General features: G+C 29.1%; 3 protein-coding genes across 3 annotated transcripts; 1 reads left to right on the top strand and 2 right to left on the bottom strand.

Moving 5' to 3' along the window:
• Window positions 1–239: 239 nt before the first annotated feature.
• Window positions 240–7,294, bottom strand: LOC119666982 (dual specificity protein phosphatase MPK-4). Its single transcript, XM_038076263.1, has 6 exons — window positions 6,960–7,294; window positions 6,645–6,776; window positions 2,713–2,812; window positions 2,418–2,653; window positions 1,109–1,549; window positions 240–452 (listed from the first exon to the last, which is right to left on the bottom strand). The coding sequence occupies exons 1-6, from the start codon at window positions 7,126–7,128 to the stop codon at window positions 349–351; spliced, it is 1,182 nt and encodes a 393-aa protein (XP_037932191.1). The 5' UTR covers window positions 7,129–7,294; the 3' UTR covers window positions 240–348.
• Window positions 7,295–9,132: 1,838 nt separating this feature from the next.
• On the top strand, window positions 9,133–10,388 carry LOC119669109 (pyridoxal phosphate phosphatase PHOSPHO2-like). The gene has a single exon (XM_038078890.1). It carries the CDS (start codon window positions 9,322–9,324, stop codon window positions 10,090–10,092), a length of 771 nt encoding a protein of 256 aa, XP_037934818.1. The 5' UTR covers window positions 9,133–9,321; the 3' UTR covers window positions 10,093–10,388.
• A 2,712-nt stretch (window positions 10,389–13,100) lies between these two features.
• LOC119669107 (supporter of activation of yellow protein-like) lies at window positions 13,101–23,309 on the bottom strand. The gene is made up of 11 exons (XM_038078888.1): window positions 19,887–23,309; window positions 18,634–19,816; window positions 18,339–18,565; window positions 17,679–17,764; window positions 17,492–17,611; window positions 16,990–17,436; window positions 16,650–16,922; window positions 16,304–16,577; window positions 16,095–16,242; window positions 14,116–14,304; window positions 13,101–14,052 (listed from the first exon to the last, which is right to left on the bottom strand). The coding sequence occupies exons 1-11, from the start codon at window positions 22,884–22,886 to the stop codon at window positions 13,514–13,516; spliced, it is 6,486 nt and encodes a 2,161-aa protein (XP_037934816.1). The 5' UTR covers window positions 22,887–23,309; the 3' UTR covers window positions 13,101–13,513.
• Between the last annotated feature and the right edge of the window lie 577 nt (window positions 23,310–23,886).

Below are 23,886 nucleotides of genomic sequence, written 5' to 3'. Positions count from 1 at the left end.
CCGTTTTCATTTTATATGTTCAATATTTATCCAATAATCCCTAAACACTTTCTTTGGTATTCATTAACAAATCGCCACAATAGTAAAAATATTTAACAAATTTTTTATAATATATTTTTACCAACTTTATATTAATTAATTAAGTTTTTCATAATGGAAGCATAAAAAATTTATATTGTTTAAATGTAGTTTTTTTTTGTTTTTTGATTATGTTAATTCATAATATTAAATAGTGTTAGTAGTGGAAAAGTTTTAACTTATCTGTTTATTACATCGTTCCTTAGTATCTTATGCTGGAAAATAACAATTTGTATCGAAATAAGCTCAACTTGCTGATGTTTGATATAATTAAACAGTGGTTTGAACGTTTTGTACTGCTTTAGAGAGTTCCACTTTAGATGGAATAAAATAAAATGCTGGCGACACTTCCTCTCCACAAGGACATTGGCAACCTAAAATTCAAATAAAATTGATTTATTTATTTCAAAAAGATTGCATTTATCAAAAAAGGTGTGATCATTGGTGAGCATAAAAATTTTATTGCAACTAATTACATCCAGCCCATCGCATATTAGGCAGAGGCAATGACAGACATTTGAATGTCTAACTTTCAAACGCCGCATTGTATGCCAAGAAAAATAGGTAGCTTTGAAAACTATACACATTTGGGAAGACATTAAATTTCAAAAATACTTAAATATTTAATGAATTTAACAAAAGCAATTAGGACAATAATGTATTAATACCACTGTATGTAGTACCTTTTTATTAAAATATAAGTTCCTATTTTCGTAACAATCAATTGTAAAAGAAATTGGCTTTTTAGAAATTTTGCATACCGTTTGTCTTAATTTTAATAATATTAATTATTATTTGAAAACGGTATTTAATTTCATAATTCATCTCAAATAAAAAAATTTATTTCAAAAAAGTACACACATCTGTGTCCTAATTCGATTCTCTTAAATTTAAAAACATCTAACGAACTCATTAAGACATTCCCTCACGATATCAGTGTTGTAATATATACGCTGACAGACCGCTCTTATTCAACCAAAAACCATTAAATTCACAACTTTTGCAAAAAAAAGTAATATATTGCACTTACCATTTATCCAACTAAAATTTCCTAACTTCTGTTCGCATTTAGGGCAATTTAATCGTCCTTGGGTATTATGCGATATATTTTTCATCCAGGCAATCGGCTCAACAAATATAATACTTTTACATGTTGAAAATATTTGCTCATCTCCAGTATTATTTTGTGGTTCGTCTGTAGGAGAACCAATGGAAGCTTTACGCATTTGAGACGCTATTTGATCAAGTAAACGTGTTGTCTGTTGCTGAGGTGTTTGAGCATCTCCAGAGGAAATTTGTATGTTAGCATTCACATTTAAATTTGATTTACTTTGATGTGCTAGTAAATGTGATTTTGAAGCCAATATACGCCTGCATTTACGACACCGATACACTATTGGTTCCGGATTTTCTTGTGTTACTGATGGATCAGGTTTAATCAAATTATTAAAACTTTGCGGCAATATTTTTACTAAAAAATTATATAAAAATTATATTATTTATTTATTATATAAAATTGATATCGAGTAATTTTTAATAAAAATCTATATGGATACAGAAACTTATATTAGAAAAAAATTAATAAAGAGGTTTTTTCGAACAGTAATGAACTACAACAACAAAAATTCATTTTTATATTATTTTAATTAATTGAATTTTTGGCTGACCATACAGCTGTTTCGAGTATTGCCATCAGTGGTCTTGAAAATAATTCTTATATTTAATTATTTGTAAATAATTATTTTTGAGAATGCAAAAATTAATATTATTTATATAATAGATTAAATTCTTAAATTTTTAAATATTATTGTTTTGTTTTATTATTGTTTTTGTTATTTATTTGTGTACATGTTGAATTTTAACATCATCAAAAATTATAAATATATTTTTACATTGTAAAAAATTATAATTATTAAATAATAAAAAAATATTTCAGATACCCCTGAAGATGTTGGACAAAAACCCAACGAAACGAAAAGTAAAGAAATAAAAAGTAAAGATATAATTTTCTAGAGTGAACCCAGTTTTTAAAAAAGTTTTCAACTATTTTAAAGAATGTGGATAAAGTAATCAAACCAATACCTAAACAAATTCTTTCCTTTCTTTTCTTCTTTCTTCTGATTTGTGGTTTTTAACGCATATATTCAAATATAATTTATTGTTAATATATGGGATTCACTCAGCGAGGCCTTCAGTAAAAATTAATTCACCAAAATTAATTTTTAAAATGCAATCAATCATATGTTTAGAACCATATTCAAATATATAATTCATACATGAAATGTTGTCAATGAAAAATTAAAATAATTAAGTTAGAAAGAATATAATTATAATTTTACCTTTACGAACTTGTTCTCCCGCTAAACGTAATCGATAAATTTTATATTTTTGGTATTGGGTGTCAATTTTACAACCCATACGTTTATAAAGTTTTAACTGTGCTATAAATCCAGAATTTGGCTGCACATACCGCCTTTTTGATTTCACCAAATCAAATGCTTGTTGGTAGTCCAGGTCATGAGTTTTCATTACAAAAGCAATAACAACGGAAGAGCTCCGGCTAACACCGAAATAACTAAAATAAATTAATAATTATGAACAGTTTTCGATGTGAGATACAAAAATTTTTCTTACCAATGTACTAGAATATGTTGTTCCAACTGTAATGCCTTACCGATAAAATCTAAGCACTGATCCAAATTGTGGAGAATATCTTCTTTTGGCATATCAGCAACTAATTAGCGAAATTAGATTAAATTTTAATACATTAATTTATTTATTTTATTTTCATTGAATAAAGGCAAAAGTCTTATTAAAAATATTTAGTACTCGAAATTTATAAACATTATTTGTTTATATAAATTGATTGGCTCTTTTAAGTGATCATCGGAAAGCAAATTAACAAATAAAAGAAATGAGTTCATATAGACATTTTATAAATACGAATTATCTAATTATACAAATATTTAAATAAATTTCTTGTGCATAAAATATCTTAAATTTGTTATTCAATTTTTAACATAATTTTTAGTATATTAAGTGCATTCGCTTTATTACGCATTGATTATTTGCATTTTTAGACTTTTATCATATTTAATATAAAACCAAAATTATTACAAAAAATCTATAAGGAGATATGTCAACTGTCACAAAATATATGATTGCATATGTTAGCATCCAAATAGCGATTTGACAATTCTCAAACAAAGCGGTTCGATGTATAAAGATAAAATATATATTAATAAAACCTTATTAATAGGATTGGTAACGTCTGCACATTATTCAAGAAACTACAAGCAGCCGCAAATTCAAAACTTATAAATTTCATGAACTTACTTTCATGAGAAACATAAAACATTAGGATTATTAATTTTTAATTATAAATTAGTAATGTTTATAAACAAGATTCTAAATGTTCTCCAAATGACTAGTTTTCGTAAAAAATAATCTTTAAAGCAATATTTCATATTACCAACTCAACAACTATAAAAATAATAGATAATTATAAAAAAAAAACAAAGTTGGGTAGACCGATAACTTCCCAGAGTAGTCATTCAACTATTGCTGACAGTCTCAATGTCGATATTTACACTGAATACAAACAAATCATGATCAATCATTCATTGATGATCAATCATTCATAGATGATCAATCATTCATTGATGATCAACCATTCATTGATGATCTATTATTCATTGATAATCAATCATTTATTGATGATCAATTATTCATTGATGATGCACGAAACCTTGTAGCCTTCGACCAAGCCTAAACGTAACCGACGCAAAGTCAACTGAAAAGACAACTTAGTTTTTCCTAAGTAACATAACTAAATAATCTGAAGTAGATATAATTCTTAAATATAATAAAATGTAAATTTTTAGTTTGTTAACTTATGGAAGATTCGAAAAAATAACTATGAACTGCGGATTTCGACTGGCTGACATCACATGTTGGCCACCTAACAAGCAGGATCCAAAATGCTTCTTGCAACTTCTGTCCCAGCAATAACTTCTTGCGTTGCACACAGATGGACATTCAAATGGCATCACGTGTAGTAAAGCGCTTCTTACAACATACATACGTCGATCCCATTCTTGATATCATGGATATATCGACACCTCTCTTGGGAAGAATGACACCTTTCACGTTGCCATATGCTAAACAATTACTTTCTACGTATAAATGCGTCAACTCTGAATGTATGCGATAAGTTCACCTCTATCCGCTTTAAAATCGCCCATCTGTTTTCATGTCTCATGCACAGACTGACTTGGGTCCAATCGATCGGTAAACCCGTCCCATTGAAGTGGCTAGGTTTTTCCACCTTGACCCAAGTTGAGTTCAAATAAACTCCCACACATCTCTTTTATAAAAACTTGTTTTGAACTATTGCACCTAGGAGCCTCATGACCGAACCTCTAGAATAACTTTTATGGAATTTAAATTAAAGTTTTATTTTTTCTTAGTGTCCTAGTGGGGCATAGGAACGATTCTTTTAAACCGCAAGTCCAGCACATTGAGCGGCATTCCTTACTCACTCAAACTTATTTTGTAATTCGATATAACTCAATAGAATCCCAACGCCAAAGTTTAAATCTTGCAGATGCTCGAATATGCCCCATTGAATACATGTTTCTAAGCACTTTGTTCAGAATTTCGTCTACAGTTAGAATGAATATGATAGGCGACAGAGTACATCCGTGTCAAACTACCATTTCAACTCGAAAAACGTTAGAGAGTTCCTTTTTTATGTATGGCCCTGCATTTTATATTGTTGTATAGTTGTATGTTTAGATTTATGTTATAATTTTTGTAGTCATACCTCTTTTCAGTAACACATACCAGATAAATTAGCGGTTGTGGCTTTCAAAGGGTTTTTTGAAGTCTTAGAAAACTGCATACATGGGTGCTCGAAAGTCATATTATTCAAAATTAAAATACCTCAAAAATACCAACGAAAATGTCCTGTTAAGTTATGACAGCAAATTCGAGGTATTTGATAAGAAAACATGGAGAGGAAAAAATTAGGCATATCAAAAAGAAAAACAATATCTACAGTAAGTTACGATGGGAGTTCATTTATTTATTAAATTTATTACTGCACACTTTAATTAGACGCAATCAATCTGTATTTAGTATTACAGTATTTACAGTTTTTTGTTGTATTGCTTTTTTTGCTGTGAAACAAATCAAAAATTTTTTTTAAGTTTAAAGAGATTTGAATGTTTTATAAAAAAATAAAAATCGAATCCACTATTTAAACTATTGGAATAGAACAAACAAATGTCGAATCCACTATTTAAACTATTGGAATAGAACAAACAAATGTTGGATATGTAGTGTACACTTTATTTTCACGCTGACTGTGTATACAGTATCGTGAAAAACAATAGCAATTTATGACTACACACATTGCAATAAAATTCACTTTTTTAATTTATAACCGCGAAAATGCCACTTTTAGTTTAAATATGATGATAAATAATTTAATAATTATTATATTAGGAATGTTAACATAAAAAAAATTAGCAGTTTGTTGTAAATTAAACGAAATCCACAACAAAAACAAATCCTATATCATTTTTTGACTGTCAAGTAATTGTTTACACATTTTTTGTATGACTCCAAAAATTAGGCTTCTCAAAATTCAAATCGCTTTGAAAAAAAAAAAACAAACGTTTTCTGTACAATTGCCCAGATCCCTCCAGATTAATTATTTTATATGAAAGCATTACAAACTTTTGAGCCAGTCACAGATCTCAAATTTAGAAGTAAATGGATCACTATCTTTATTAACATCACAGATTAGCTTCAAAAATTTCATGTAGGGTGTAGGCTGTCAAAATGACGTTACACACAACTACCTACAGATTAAATTCTTTATATAAATAAAAATTAATATTTCAACTTTCATGTAGATATGTTTGTTGGTATATTGCTGCATAAAAGAAAAAATAGCAAATTCTCCTAATGTTATCCTTAATGTCAACTCAATAGATTTCTGCCCGTGTGTAAGCACAAACACATGTATATGTAAAATGTTATCATTCATGTGTGATAAAATATTAATAAGTCTCCCTTTCTTGTAATGTGCAGCGAACTAGGAAGCACTGCATTGGCGACATTATTCTGTTGAAGCCTTTTTTCAATCATCCAAGTTTTATTAATAAGCACCTTAAAACTTATGTACGCAGATGAACAGAAGGTATTTACATGAAAGTGGCACCCATTTGTCAATATGATAAACAACTGAGATGACTACAGCTTTATAAAACATAAATACAAATACCGCTATTCATAGCGCTGCACTCAAAACATCAGAACATAATGTGACACAAAAACAACTAATTACAAATGCTAGAAGGTCATAGACAAAAGATTATGTGCATCTTTAAATAAAAAAACTTTATAATACATATATGGATAAATATATTTAGTGTTTGGTTTATATACACGTTTGAATTGACTTGTATAAATAATAGTATTATCATGTTTAATAATATAAAGTCAACATATATAAATTGATTGATTATATGTTGGTATTACTTATACATACAACTTACTTTGTATAAACTTTGTAGTAAGGAACGTTGCTTCCAATATATGCTTTGGTAGAGGCACAGTGTCCAATGTTAAAATATGTTTTATTTTGAAGGACTTCAAAGTTTCCATATTTGTTGCTGCAGATAAGTTACCTATACAAATATATAATACAAAGTTAGTGGAAAAAAAGCAATTTACAACATGAACAGTTATAGAACATTGAACATTCATATAAATTATTTCATACATTTTGAAACTATTTTTTAAATGTACATAAATATATATTAATACTTATAATATATAAAATGATTATGAGTCTCTTCGTAAACACTTACCCAAAAATAAACCGTTTGTTATTTCATCCAAACTAACGGGACCACCATCAAAATCCTCACGTAACAACGTTCCTTGCACTTTATAACTTTTTAAATTGAAAGAAGCATTTGATTTTCTTGTTGTAGAATTTGCTACAGAACAAGATTGTTGTTTTTCATTTGTTTCCATTGTAAATTCTATTTGTTTACGCGTTATACGCTCAACAGCAAAAACAAAAACAATTACGCGCAAATCGTTCCTACACCCAAACTATTCGAACAACCGCACATGAATGAGCGCTGCTGTTTGTATTGAAGTTAGCTGCGAAGTGACAGCTGATATGAAAGAAATATACAAACGACAGTGTGTTGAGAATATTTAAAAATTAATATTCTTAATAAAATTTTAAACATTCATTCTGACCATATATAATATACTACTAATCTGTTATAATGCAAAAATGTAAATTGAAAATGTATTCACATAATTTTTTTTTATTTGTAATACGTTTTAACAGTTAATATTTAGATTATCACAGAGAAGAGCAAAAACATATGATATTAGTAATAATATTATAATTAAACATAGAAACTATTCACAGAGTTTTATAATATAATAGGTCTGTTCCACTAGCTACTCGTAGTAAAACTCTAGTTAATCACAAGTAAAGTACAAACTGAGAGCGTAACACAAATAAAGTGCCAAATTACACTCTTTACACAGATTTTCATGGAACAGCTTTCTGTAAAATCTGGTGAGAACACTAGTGCTGCGGAAAAAACCAATACAAAAATTTAAATTCAAACCAAAACAGCTGATTCATACATCAACACAAATATTACTTGAAATAAAATGTACAAGTATAATCTGTGTAGCATATTCAAATTTCGACAGAGATATTTGCTGGTATCGGGTTTTTTTTTTTTTTTTGAAAACAAATTGATTATCTATTAATATTTATTACATTATGTTATTTATTACATTATACATATATTCTACAAAAGTAATTCATAGCAATCACACGGTGTTCTGCAATTGGTCCTTCAAATACAATTCATATGAACAAAAATAAAATATTAAATGTTATCTATATATTATTTAAATATATACCCTTAATTTAGCTTATAATTACCAATTTGTGTATGCACTAATAACAAATAATTACTTAAAACATAATTAACTTTCGGTGAGCTTCCCAAAAACAACAGCGTAATTTATCACACCAATGGATAGACGATCGATAGAATTTATATTATTATAATCTGGTTATTCAATGCTTAAGTATAGTTTTTGAATTTATATTGTAAATTTCCTAATAACACAAATTTAATAGACTCGGATTACAGCCCGAAAACAAGTAGCAATTAATAGAATATTCTAATAAAATAACCATGTCATATATATGACGTTGTGAATTTGGAAATTTAGAACATTTTTAAGATACTATCCATTTAAGTCTACTATCCATTTTCATTTTTATTTTAAATTGAGTTACCAAAATAAAGCATCGTATTCTCTTCATATAACATTCATTCTAACATATATCAACCACAACATACAACAAAATAAAGAACCGTATGCTCTTCATATAACATTCACTCTACTATTGTTTAGCGCAATATTTCTTCTGCTTACAGTTACGACACACTTAAAAATTTGACAGTACTGTGTGTTGCATAAAAGCAATTGGGCATGTACCTTTGTTAGTACTGCAACCACTATCGCATCGTATAGCGTTAATTGTGTTTTCAGCATAAGTTTATTTTGTATAGTATTTTATTTAAATACCACATAAAACTGTTTAAACTTTTGTCTTTTCAAACTCTTATCCTATTTGTGTTCATGCATTAATATTGAATACATGAAAACATAAACTCAAATCTATGTCGTAAAATAATCCACAATTACCACGGCAAAAATGGTTCTGGGCAGTAGCGGGTAAATTATATTAACGAAGCGAGTAAATTGTCAATAAATATTTTACAGTCGGACATAGTTATATCGATTCGTAAAACTCGATTATATTATATATAATATGTTATCATACAGTTTAGTGTGTAGGGTATGGAAATCTACATAGTGCCCAAACTACACATTTTTATAAAAAATGTCTTTCTCCCTGTTTCCATCTAATTAACGTTCCTCCAGTTATATACCATAAAAACTTAATTTTCCATATGATGACCTTGATTCTAATGCAAAAGAAAACAAAGATAAAATAACAACAAACAATTCTTCCAATTGGAAAACAAAGAGCAAACAAAAATAGCTGCAGGCATTTGTATTTGCATTTAGAACGAGCATCATTAGTGGAGAACTTGTTGAACACGTCGGAATTAAAGCTGCGAATTCAGATTTTATTTAATTTTACACAACGAAAATATGGCACAACAAACGATACCATTAACTACCAAGAAGTATTTAATTGCTTTTGATTTCGATTGCACAATAGTTGCACAGAATACGGACACTGTAGTTCGAGATCTGCTACCCCAGAATCTCTTAACTTCCGATGTGAACAAGTTAATAGAAACAGTTGGATGGACACAATATATGCAGAAAATATTTCATATGCTGCACGAGGAAAAAGTTACGAAATATAAAATTTGTGACGCAGTGCGTGCTATACCGGAAGTGCCAGGATTTGTGCGACTAATAAAACGTTTGAAGCAGCAAAACAATTTTGATTTAATCATCATAAGTGACTCTAATAGTATTTTTATTGACGAATGGCTCAAGGCACATAATTTATCGGAGCACTTTCTACAAGTATTCACTAACCCGGCAGTTTTTAATGAACACGGCTTACTAGGCATCAAGCCGTATCATCACCAAACAACCTGTCATGTGAGTGCACCAAATTTATGTAAAAAGCAAGTGCTAGAACGCTTCCTCACAAAGCAAGATCTTCACTCTAACATACGTTATGACAACTTAATTTACGTAGGCGATGGAAGTAATGATTTCTGTCCAATCACTAAACTTGGCAGTACTGACATCGCTTGCGCTCGAGAGGGCTTTGCTTTGGAAAAGAAATTTCGAAAACACAAAGACCAGCTGAGACATCCTCCGCTCTTGGTTATTTGGGAAAATGGTTTTGACTTACTTGAACAATTGGAAAAAATGTTGTTCCATAAAGACGAAGCACAGTAAAAACTGCAAACAACTATACAGTTTAATAAGAAGTAGATAAGATTATTTTGTGACCATATATTTTATATATACATATATAGAAGATTTTTATTGTTACCTTGAGCAAATGTTAAGATGAGATGAGTAAACATTATTATAGCAATAAGTATTATGTATACAAATCTCTGGTTATATAAAATATTAGGCAGACTGTAATTACGAGTATATTCCCCAACACTGAATGCGTCTGCTATTTATTTAAGAATATATTTCATGCACATAAAAAAATTATATTAAGAATTTATGTTTAAATGTTTTGATCTTGAGTAATTATTAAAATATATATGTAAGTATTATAATGTATTCGAAAAAATAAATTATATGTATGATTTTAACTAATTTTCATTTTGTTTTAATTTACATTCTGGATATACATACATATATATATGCAAAAAAATAAGTATATGTAAAAAATATATACATATATGTATGAAATTATATATAATAAAATAAAACATTATGTTAGACTTGGTGAAAAATTACTTTCAATGCTGGACTTTACAAAATTGTTGATAAATAAGTAATATTTTGCGTGCTTATACATTACGTGTGAAACACATGGAAATTCATCAAAATTGAATTTAAGCGACCAAGTTCCGGCTGTTCCTTCCAGCAGGAACTCAAAAAGCAGATCATAGGATGCTGCTACAAATCAGTAATAAATTGTTACAATTGTAGTACTAGGGTGTTCACGATCTTATTTAATATGGTAAATTGTATTAATTGGCATGATATGTCAATATTTAGCATATATAAATTGGATTGCCAAGTCAGCTGTTGCCAGTTTATTTACATGTAATTTTTTTGAAATGGTTTTTAACGTTTTAGTAAACTCCGGTCTAATTAAAAAAATACGCATTCACGAGATATCTTTTTAACAATCCAACAACTTAGCATTTGACTATGAGTTTAACATGCTAAAGAAATGGTAGAGATCTATTATTATATTAACTTTTATCCTTTAAATTTAACCAAATTTTCTTTGAAGAATTTCAATCTTAAAATTTTAAAATGTTTAATTTTTATTAATAGATTTAAATTTTAATAAGCTTTTAGTGAAAGTCTAGCCTGTTTTAATTTTATTGTATTAATAATGATGTTTATTTCTACCTTTGTAATATGTATTATAGCGTAAATGCAGATAAATATAAATTCAGAAACTTGTAAAAAGATTCAATGTTATTGTAGAACTACTAAGATAAAATAGATGCTTGTATTTTTATTAAGCGTAGATATCAACACATAGATGTTATTATTGCTTACTGACAGTCAAAATAATTTGCCAAAAAACTGGTAAAATGGGCAGAAATATACTATCTTAGATTTCTGAAGTTATTATTATTCAAATGGAATTATTTTAACCATAATAGTTATCATTTCCATTTGTTATAATAATTTCTAAGCACTAATTAAGTGTGAGGTTTATAATCTTCTGTTTATAATCTTCTGCTATCAAATGCGATTATGACTGGATATCACACTTTCAAACTAATCTTTTTAATATTTATTTAAGATTAATAGAAATTTGTAATGTTTAAATAAAATTTCACATTTTTTTACGATATTTTTATATTTTAAATTAAATTATTGTACAAAAATAATTTTGCTTATGATCAAACATGCATATTACATAAACTTTAGTAATATATGGATTGAAAAAATAAATTAGTTTTTTTTTAAACTGTTTACAACATATAATGTAAATTTATAAAATTTTGTTATGCAAACCTATGAATAAATTATCGTATTAAATTCACATCATTTATTATAAATACGAATATTATGTGGAAAGCCGTTTGATTGCATGTGCCATACTAATAAGACTTAGTTTTTAAAACTATAAAACAAATCATTTTGTTTATATTTTTTAGTTACTTACATGTTTAAGGCATTATATTATAATTAATAATTTCAGATATTTTACCCAATATAAACAACTATACAAAAAAAAAAATTTAACATAATGCTCATAACTTTACATAAACTACAATATTTTTGTAGATCAGTTTTTGAAAAATACCTTACATATGTATATAATAAAACTATTGCATTTATAAAGCATTTAATAACTAATTTGAACTAATTGTTAAGATATTGTAACAGCACAGTTGCTGTGGCGGGAGTATATAATTCGAAACATTACTATACATAAAATCTTTTAAATATAAATACAGATTTATTAATATTTGGTAAATTTTAAAAGTAAACCTAAATTTATAGTCTCATAACTAAATATAAATAAGAAATAAACCGTTTTATGCCCGCTTTATACAAGTACTGTAATAGTAAAAATAAACCAAATTCAAATTTTAAGACAGTTTTTAATTTAATGTTTACCTATATATATATTTCATATGTTTTGAGCAATATATTTGATACTGCTATATATTACAATAAGTATAAAATATTCTTAAATCACTAATTTAAGTAAATGAAACTTACTATATCTAAATTTTATTAAATTTAAATGTTATATATAAATAATACAAAAAAATATGTAATATGTTAAATTAATTATAGCTTAAAGCTAAAATAAAACTAAATTTTATTATATTTAATATATAAAATTTTAATTTTAGTCTCTTTCGGGTGTTTCATCTTTTTAGTACTTTTATTTATTTTATGTAATCTGAATTAAACACTGTTATGTACATTAACTATTTAATATTATGATTATATTACAAAGAAGGCATTTAACATGATAAAATTTTTTATCAATTTTATTTAGTTTTAACGAGTTCGATAATTTACCTTTCTCTATTATAAAATTCTAATATTTTATTACATACTTACATTTAAGTTAATAAATTAATATTGAATAGTATTAAACTATATTGAATTCCTATATACTAATATAATATTTTACATGTACAATTTGTTCTTTCAATTTAATTTTATGCTTTATTTGATCTGCTGTTTTAAATTAAGCTAATTAGCTTCATAAAAATAGTAAAAGTAATTTCTTAAATAATTAATTATTTAACTTAAATAAAAAACTAAATTATTATAAAAAAATAATACAAAAAGATTTTCATTTTATTAAACTTAACTTGTAAGTATATGTGTAGCCTATTATATATTTAAAAAAATGCGAAATTTTTGCTTCATAATTGAATACTTTTTGATTGAATCACAAATTTAGTTAGTATTAAATAACGCATTTATTTTTTAAAAGAAATAAAAGTACAAATATAAAATCACACAATGGTGTGATTAAAAAAAAAATAAAACAAAATAAATTATAATATACGTTTCAGTTTTTACACACATATAGACTAATATTTAGCACTAAGTTTTAACCATTTGCATATGTAGATTGCGTATTCAGTTACTACTATAAATCTGTAATACTCCGTTTTGGACAATACCGTATTACCCCCACTCAGGCAACTACCGGTGGTATTACCGTTCCTCCACTTGAATTGTTATTCGAATTTGTTTTTATTACTGGTGTAACCGGTGTTGTTGCTGCTGTATTAATAACAGATGATGGAGCTGGAGTAGGAGGTGGCGACATTTGAGTGTTGTTGCACTGTTGAATTTTAATTTGCTGTTTTTGTTGCACCGTTGATGTTTGAACAGCATTTGTAGCACTTGCATTTATATTACTATTCACACCACTAGCATTAATAGTGTTGCTACTATTATTAAAATTATTATTTATATTCGGTAATGCAGGTACTGTTCGCTTCACTGTTTTTGCACGTCCACATGGCACACAAAGCATCGAACAGTGTTCTCTTAATTTGGTTATATGGTCTATACGATACTCATTAATCCATTTCACTTTTTTGTGTTTGACTTGTTTGACTTTTTCTCCGTTTGGAGATGTTAAAGTTTGTTGCTGAACTTGCGGCAATCCTTCAGGTTTAGTAGCACCACATCGCATACATATACTGCAACGTTCACAGCTCCAACGACCTTAATATATTAAAATACATTCATTTATCAATTAAATATCATTAACACATTTTTTTTACTTACAATCGGGAACTGATTTTATATTTATACAGTATATATGATATCCTCTATCGCATTGCTCACAATACAGCATTTTATTTTCATCCTGCTTGCGCTTGCATTTAACACAACACTTGCATTCGTTGCATTGCCAGTTATAATTACGCACTCTTAACATCATTCGATGGGGCATTTCAACACAGCTCGGATGAACTTAAATTAACAATTAACATTTTTTTTAATATAAATATGATTAATAGAAATTGAAATTAATTAACAATAAATGAATCTAACCATGTCATGAGTGAGAAATGATGGAATGATTTTGAGTTTTTAAAAGAAATGCAAAAACTAATATCCCTCAAATAATTTATTAACAATGTATTAACCACAATTTTTATATCAGTTCAATTCACATCTTAATTCAGTTGCTAATAGTCTATTATTTGTATCATTTTATTAAAATAATTAATAAATCAGTTTTTTTATACAAATTGTGTTTAACCATCAGTACATACTTTAACAAATACTAGAACTTATTGTTTTGGACCTAATAGTTTATATAATTTATAAATCCAAATCCCAACAGATTAGTTTTAATTAGACATATATATGGCAATCTCAATAGTTGTGGATTATAATCCGCAAAGATCTACATAGCAGGGAAACACAAACAGAATTACAATACGAATACATGTGTTAGGATGGATCTAAGTGTAGGTTGACATTGAAGAGGGGTAGGACAAATATGAAAGTCTGCGTGGGAACAATTGAAACTAGTCTAACTGGAGGTAAAGAAACCTACAAATTCCATGGGACGGCATCACAGATCAATAGGACTCAATGTAGTACCGTATTTAAAGTAAAGAACGTTATAAACATTGCAACGTTATACATTAAGACCGAAAAGTTTTCGGAAATTCTCATTTAAAATTCGCGCGCTGTATATTTTTCGATATTTTAAGTTTATGTAGTTTGGCAGCACTGTCCTTAATTACTATGCCAAAAATGAGCGCGATCTGTCAGACAGTTCGTTTACGGCAGCTGTTGAAACCAGTTCACCTCAGTAGGGCGTTGCGAAAAAAACAATGGAAAAAAATATTGAACAAAGAGTTTGCATCAAATTTTGTGTTTCGAACGAAATTTCGTGTGCAGAATCGTTGCGAATGCTACAAAAGGCTTATGGGGAATCAGTTTTATCGAAAACTCAAGTTTATGAGTGGTACAAAGCCTTCCAGGACGGTCGTACGACCGTCGAAGACATTTCGCAACGCACTACTGAGGTGAACTGGTTTCAACAGCTGCCGTAAACGAACTGTCTGACAGATCGAGCTCATTTTTGGCATAGTAATTAAGGACAGTGCTGCCAAACTACATAAACTTAAAATATCGAAAAATATACAGCGCGCGAATTTTAAATGAGAATTTCCGAAAACTTTTCAGTCTTAATGTAAATATTAGAGCGATAATCTTTTTAACTATGTAAAATATTTAATAAAATGAGAGGAATAAATAAACCTTATGTTAGCTTTTAAGAATGATTCTCAAATTTGGAATTTGGAATGATTCTCAAATTTGGAATTTGAAATGATCCTCAAAAATTTGACATTTGGAATGTTTCGGTTTATTTAATTAACCTAAATTTTGGATAGATCTGTTCAGATGTAGATATAAATATAAAATGCCAACACACGCTCTTGTTACAGCATGAATCCACACGACTTTATGCTATAGTGACAACTCAAGTAAAGTTTGTTAAGTGTTGGCATTATATATAAAATTATTCAAATTTTTTTGAAATCAATTTATTTATCTATCTTTGAATAGAAAAAGGGATGACAGTGACAAAATTTAAATCTAATCATGGTAAATCAAGCAGTAGAAATTATTATATGAGAAATATAAAACATAAATTAAAGATTTTCTAAATTTTAGAATATATTATTTTTGTTATTCGTACACAGCTTATAAATTATTCTAAACAGTTAGTGTAATATACATACCTTTCCGGCGGCAAGTGTAACACTTTATAAATCGTTCTGGTAAATCTTTAAGGTTTCGATGCTGAGTACGTTGACAAACATTGCATGAAGAGAGATTTGTTTCACTTTCAGAAGATGAGGATGACGACGAACACTCGGAATCAGAATCCTAGAGATAATAAAACAATAAGGTTAATATAAACGCAAGAAATATTTATACTAATTCTTACCGATTCGCTGGAGCTCTCCTCACTTGAAGAGGATTCGGAAGTGCTTACATATTCTATTGGCATATCTTTTTTCACGTTATCTTCAATACTACTTCGTAAAGAACTATCATGTGTTTCTGCTCTTTGATTTTGTTCAAATTGTTGATTATTGTTTTCACTTTTAGTAGATTTGTGCTTATTTTCTATTTCCGTATCTATTTCCGAAGCATTCAAATCTTTCATATAATTTTGTAATGAATGTGGATTATCCAGCACTGTATTTATAGGATAGCAACTGTAAAATTTATAAAAATACATTTATATGAGTTTTTATGTATTTGTATATTCATAATATGAATATAATTACCGTAATTCAGTAGATGTGTATTTCCGATACTTTTCACAAAATTGACCCGGAACTAATGATAAGGGATAAGACATTTCTTTAACCATTAAATTATTAAAATTTCTTGGTTTTAATAATGTTGGTGGTTCCTTTATTGACTCTTTTACTATTGCATTTGTAATTGCATCTGCAATTGGACGGTTGACAAGTGTTGTAGACGGCGCTTCTATTGGTAATGGCACATTAATTGTTAAGGTTTGTAAATCCAAACATTTTGGGCGATCCTCTTTACGGCTATTTTTAGAGATAATAAAATGAATATTAATAAAACAAACAATATTTTAAATATATTTGTTGTTACCTTTTATTAAAGTATGCATTCCATTTACTTGCTGAAAGCATAGCACGATCTCGTGCTTGCAAACCTCGTCCATTTACGTTTAGACCTAATGCTTTTTGTTTAGTTTCAATATCAAGCAGATGCTTTTGTCGTATGAAATCTTTATATTCTTCATATTTATCATAGAAATCAGCATACATTATATCTAAAATATCAGATGCCCAAACAGCTGTAATACCAAGGTCGCACATTTTTTCTGACACCAATCCTCTTTCTTGCAGCCAACTACGTTCTTCCATATCAACTTGACGTCGAGGTAAATCCGGATATTTTCGTTTAAAGCTTTTAATGCCCAAATACAAAGCTACCTGTTCTTGGATCATAAATGTATCACGGTTTTTTGATGGACAACAACCTTTTGGTGGTGGCCAGTCATATTCAGCAATAGATCCTACTGTGAAATCAGTGCTGCAAATTGTAAAGTTATAAACATGTTTTCATATACAATTTTTTTTTCACTTACTCATCTGCTACGCATACTTCCATTTTCTTCTTTTTAGGTCGTTTTACTGCAGGATCTAAGAAACTTGTATTACTAACAATTGAAGATTGAGATTCTTCATTGTTTAAAAAATCGGGTTGCCTATTTTTGTTAAAAAAATAAAATAAAATTAACGTTCTCTATTTCATAATTTAATAAAAACACTTACCTAAAGGAAATATCCGAGTCGTTCAAAAATTGACTTTGACTTAAATCTGCGCTCATTCGAGTATCCTCTTCAAAAACTTGTGGCAACTATAAATAAATAATATCATAACTTTAAAATCATAATTTCATAATCTAGAATACAAATATATACTTCAACATGGTAAGAGCGAGCATTCAACAAATAAGATAATTATCAATAGATATTAGCGTTAAATACACCCTGATTAGTTTTAGTATTTCTTATAAGTCTTAACAAAATTGTATGAAATTAACGAAATAATTGGTATAAGAAAGATTAGGTTGAAAAGACGCATGAACTCCTGCGCTCTTAGACACTAGTATTTAGTTAAAAATATTAAATTAAAATTCATATTTTATGTTATCATATGATTTTGAAACAAAATTCAGAGAAATATTACTCATTTAAACATTATAAATGTTTACATTATTTCTTAACGTAAAAAAAATTTAATAATACTATTTATAATTAGAACATAAAAGTTGATACTCTTAAGAGACACATTATATTATAAATAAAATTACTTTGCAAAGAAAATCTATTAAATTAAAATTTTTTGTTCTACAGATTATTTAATATTGTAGTAAAACTGTTATTTAAATTTATGTATTATTTTTTTTTTGATTATCCAACATCACGTACCGGTGTAAAAAGACCTTTTAAACGTTCTGGATCCGGAGTGTGTTTAAGACCACCTACACAACGTGGCCGGTTCATAGCTATTGCTTTCGCAACCGCACTTGCTCCACGACCTAATCTATGGGCTCGTGGTCCCCTCCCAGAACCTCGACCTCTTCCTCTGCCGCGACCTCGTCCACGACCTGGTGTTATTGGTGTCGTAGGCATTGAAGTTGAGCTGGTTGAATCATCTAAAGAAATGATAATATTTATTAATATTATACTGAAACATTTTTTTAAATATAAATTTAAAATATACCAGTGATTCCACCGACATCTTCATCTTGCGAATCCGTTTGATGATTCATCATTGATGAGGTTAATAACAATTCTGAATCTATACTAGAATTTAGCGATCGCAACTGTTGTGATAAAATGATAGAGGAAAAGTCATTTGGTTTAAATATAACATCAGGTGTAGGATCTGAAGATAGTATAGTAGTTGGTGGAAGCATAGAACTGGATCGATTATTAACTACAACACCAGATGCTGTTATAGTACCCATTGCTCCATTGCTAGCTGATGATGATGATGATGACATCGTTAAGTCAATTTGAGAGTTCATTGAAATATTAGCACAATTGCCTAAACGAGATGGTGTTCCACTAACAGCAGTTGTGGTTACAATACTAGAACTAAGTGAACTAGTTGAGCAAGCAGATGAGAGGCTCGAATTTGATCCTCCAAAATTATTCAATTCTGTCATATTCTCATTTCTAATATTTAAGCGATTACGATTTTTTATTGAAACGTCATTATGCCTTTTTACTTTTTCATTTAGCAAAATATTGGGCGTTGCACTTCGACGTGATGTACGTATTGGTGTACGAACTACTCTGTCATCTTCGATGTCATCTGTTAAGAACGTATTAGGTTTTTCGGAATCAACCATATCAATAGCTAACCGCTTTCGTAGAAGTTGAACACGAGAGAGACGAGATTTCGGAGGCTTATCAGTTTTGTGGATTTCTGCATTAGATGCATTGTCGTTTAGGTGCATTGAATTTATGGAGTTTTCTTCAATTGGGGTATTTATTTTATTTTTTTTAGGTCGACCCCGTTTTTTTATTATTGGTAAATCAATCTCTGATTTGTCTTTAGAAGATGAAATAAGTCCGTCTAAATTTCCATTATTAGATTGTAAATTAGATGATGTTTCTGAAACGTTTACTGTATTAAGAGCCACTATATCTTCTTCTTCCACATGATTTAGTAAATTATCATGCCTTTGTTTCCTCGACCGAGGAGTATTTTGATGTTTTATAGAAATTTGCTCAATATTCTGTGTGCTTTCGAGGGCAGAGCTTGTGGTACAATTTATACCTAACGCGGTTGATAATATTGTTTTTTCAGCAACATCGTTAGAATCATCATTTGATAAAATGGTCAGTGCTACTCCACTAGAATCAATATCGTTACGCGTAATCTTATTGGATGGGATCTATAAATAAAAATAATAACATTAAATTTTCATTTAAAATAAAAATATATAAAAAAAATATTGTACTCACATTTAACTTTTCAGCTGCAGTTCTGTCAATATAGGAATTGGAAGTATTAGGACGTTTTGAATTAATATTAGATTTGTTAGAAGTCTTTTGCGAATCTGCATCCAACACATTTTTGGTATGGTTTGATAAGCTTTCATGTTGATTCATAAATATACCAATATTGTTAACATGATTCTTCAAAACGCTATTGTTTGCTATTGAAAAATCTATTGTATTTTCAATTGAAGGAATTGGACTTCCTTCAGGAGTGTCTAATATCTCTATTGATTCTATTTCTTTTTCCAATTGGCTTTTATTGCTCATCCTATCTATAGTAATATCCATAAGCGGCCGTATTGAACTGTGTACACCTCCATTTGACATAAGACGTTCCGCTAATTGTGGATATTGCGTTGCAGTGTTGCTTGGATTCTGTATGATTGCTTTAGATTGCGACGAAACTGACGCTCCTAATTTTGTTATTGAATTCGGAGATGCTGTAAGTTGGTTTAAAAGAAAGTTCGTTTTTTCTATCGCTGGTGCGCATTGTATTACGCTCGTCTCACGCGACACATGTTCCATAAGTAAATTCGTACGCTGTTTTCGCTGAAGTAATTCTTCTAAGGTATTCTGAGAAGGTGTTTCAATTTGGTTGAAATTTAAATGTGAAGGTGAAGAATTAGGCGACGGCGATGACGTCAAATCAACGGTATCAATAACAGTTAATGGGTGTTGTGATTTCATTGATTGTATAAAACCATTTTTTTCTGTAATTGGTGTAAATGTGTTACCATTGCTTACTGAAAAATGACTGACATTGTTGAACATTTGCGTTGTATGTTGTTGTAAGCTTTCGTCAATATCCATATCATCTGAATTTCTACGATTTTCTAAAATGACTGCGGAAGGCGCTGAATTTATATGAAGATCATTAGTATTTTCGTTAAATCCGCAAAACTCCTGACTGTTACTAGATTCGCCATTAACAATCAGTTGTTCGTCACATTTCTCATTTGTGACGTTTTCTATGCTTGGAGATTTTAAATCCAGCGACACACTTCCATCGTTTGCGTTTTTTGCACCGCTGGATTTTAAACAATTTTTTGGAACGGTTGATATTTCTGAATTTGTAGCCTCGTCTCCAAGCACCGCCTTCATTTTTAACTTTGGTGATAGTAAATTTTTAATTGTAAGCTTCGGTACTGTTTTGTTTGAGTGTTCTGCTGATGAATTTGATTCCATGTCAGTATCTTCAAGATTTTGTTGTTGAGTGGACGGCATCGATTTTAATATCATTCTTGTTATATTATCATCGTCCGAAATAGTATTTGATTTGATAGCAAATTTAGAACACTTATCCTTGCTGTCCAAATTTTCTAATAGACTTGTTTTTATGGTAAGTCTTGGTATTTTTTCCGAAACTTCACTGCAATGATTTGTTTTGACACATATCGCATCCTGACGAGAGATCATTAATTTTGGTACACGTTCGGGTGATTCTGTTTTGCGAGAGGACTGAGAAATTTGCCGCACCACCAAAGATGTTTGTTTCGGAGATTGTGGTGATGTTGCCGTACTGTCATAACTAGAAACAGATATAGTTAATTTTGGTACTTTTTCACCTTCACTTTGCTGATTTTTAATACAAAACATTTGCGTCTCTACTGCAGGTTTGTCATTTGTTTTAATTGTAATTTTAGGTATTTTTTCAGGTGGACCATCTTCACTGGGATCACTTGAACATTCTTCTAGCGATTTCGTTTTTATTGTGAGTTTAGGTATGGTTTGCATATTTTCTGTGTCATTACGTTGAGTAATAATAACTGCATGTTCATGGCCTGTTTTTATCGTTAGTTTTGGTATTTTATTCGAAGCACAATCTTCACTACCTTCAGTTTCGTCCAATGTACTAATACCACTTGTACAATTTTTATTTGTTTTAATTGTCAATTTAGGCACACTTTCTTCTGGTTTTTGAACCGTTTTGATTGTTAATTTAGGAACAGGAGTAAATGTCGCATTTGTAATATCGGTTGATGTTGCCGTTGTAGCTATAAAATTACTGACAGAAGGCGACTTCGCTGACACCATTACACATGAGGTCGAAGAACTTGATGATGTTGATGATAATGTGGGTGATAACGAAGACATAATAGATTCGGTATTACCATCTAAAGTTGTTTTAATAGTTAGTTTTGGTAGTGGAGGTGGTGATTGTTCAGAAGATTGCGATGAAACTGCATTATGAGAAGATAAACAATTGGAAATATTTAATACGTTCATTTGGGTGTCAGACATTTTTATTGTTAATTTTGGTACAATTGATGTATGCGCAGTGCCATCCTCCTCACTTGCAGAGCGTATTGTAAGTTTCGGTACAACACGAGGCTCTAAACTATTGGTTTCTAACACAGATGATGATTTGATAGTTAATTTCGGTATAGGAGACTCTGAATGTGTCAATGAACATGACGCAGATACTTCATCTTCAGCTGATGAAGAACAATCTGAAATAGCATCAGATTGTGTTTTCACAATTGGCTTTATTGTAATTTTCGGCACCAAAACTTGACTATGATGAGTAGAATGCGAATGTAATTGCGCGTGCGTATGTAAATTTATTTTAAGTGGTTCCACTTTACGTGTATCAATATCTGTTGAGCATATGTTACCGCTACCAGAGCTAGTACTGGAACTTGGATTAGCATCATCGTTTTGAGATTCATGGTGTGTATGGCTTCGAATTGTTCCTTTCGGTAACTTAAGTATAATTTTATGACTTTCATTTGTATTACTTTCATTAACTGAACTTTCACTATTAGATGTATTGGTAGAATTACTTCCTCCACCAGAATCACCAACTGATGGCAGAATCTCTCGTGCAACCATTGCTGTATTGTAAGCAATATAATCCGGCTTTTGTCCTAAATTATTAATACTATTTCTTGTAGCTGTTGTAATATAATGACAATTTTCAATCTTTCTCGTTGTGATTACTTCTGCTGAAGATGTAGTCGGCATTGCATTATCCAATAACGGATATTATATAAAATTAATTACATATGCACATACTGTAATTCGCAAAATATTGCTTTCCTGATGCATTAGTTAAAACACATGATATCTTAAAATATTTTTGGTATATATGTGTGTATTTAACGAGTTAGCAATATAAGCTGTAACTTGAAATATTAGCAGTACAATATATTATAGCACAACAGGATGAATACAACGAGAAATTTCAATCTGCTCCGAACTTTGTGTTCTGTTTTCAATCAGTTGATTATTTCGAAGTCGATGTTCTTTAAAATTTAGATAATTTTCATTGACCAGTTCCATTAACGTCTTTTTTGACATTGCATAAGAACCGTTTTCAAATATCCACAGAAGCGATTAGTTATTATTTGACAATACTTATAATCGTCATTTCAAGATTCTGGAATCATATCTGAAAAAATAAAATTAAAGGTTAGTAGAATTTTCATATTAGTTAAACATTCTACTTAATACATAAAAATTTATAGTAAATATATATATACATTATAAATATATATATTATATTAGGTGTGAATTTTTTTTGTAGATAGCAAATTTACATTTTGTAGTTTTTAAAAAGTATTATTCCACATAAGTTTGATCACTTAACTGGTAATATATTAAGTAAAAATTTTCTATATCAAAAGAATATATTAGACTATAAAACTACAATTGTATATTTAACATTCAAAAATGTCCTACTAATCTGTATATGGTTCCGCTGTCAAAGATATGTTCAATTGGCTTTATCTTTACGAGGTTCAATAAAGAAAGCCAATATTTCAATTTTTAATATCTATAAATTTTTACTTATTGGATTTAGATGTAATATATCAGAATAAATCTTAAATAATAGCTCTCAGCTTATTATGTATATGGTGTTATATGTTTGTATTATATACTTTACATTAGTTTGAAAGATACTAAATGGCTAACTTATATTACTAGTTTTTGGAAATCTTACAAATCTTAAAGTATGTATATT

Source organism: Teleopsis dalmanni, chromosome 1, assembly GCF_002237135.1.
Source record: "Teleopsis dalmanni isolate 2A chromosome 1, ASM223713v2, whole genome shotgun sequence".
In the NCBI taxonomy this organism is placed as follows: Eukaryota; Metazoa; Arthropoda; class Insecta; order Diptera; family Diopsidae; genus Teleopsis; species Teleopsis dalmanni.
This window is presented reverse-complemented; position numbering and strand designations above follow the sequence as displayed.

Coding starts and splice junctions, on each gene's coding strand:
- LOC119669109 (XM_038078890.1), top strand. CDS start 9,322: ATGGCACAACAAACGATACCATTAACTACCAAGAAGTATTTAATTGCT.
- LOC119666982 (XM_038076263.1), bottom strand. CDS start 7,128: ATGGAAACAAATGAAAAACAACAATCTTGTTCTGTAGCAAATTCTACA. Junction 2,813..6,644: donor TACTACAAAGTTTATACAAA/GTAAGTTGTATG, acceptor TTCGCTAATTAG/TTGCTGATATGCCAAAAGAA. Junction 453..1,108: donor AAATTTTAGTTGGATAAATG/GTAAGTGCAATA, acceptor TTTGAATTTTAG/GTTGCCAATGTCCTTGTGGA.
- LOC119669107 (XM_038078888.1), bottom strand. CDS start 22,886: ATGCCGACTACATCTTCAGCAGAAGTAATCACAACGAGAAAGATTGAA. Junction 16,243..16,303: donor AGGAGAGCTCCAGCGAATCG/GTAAGAATTAGT, acceptor TATTATCTCTAG/GATTCTGATTCCGAGTGTTC. Junction 14,305..16,094: donor TTACACTTGCCGCCGGAAAG/GTATGTATATTA, acceptor TGTTAATTTAAG/TTCATCCGAGCTGTGTTGAA.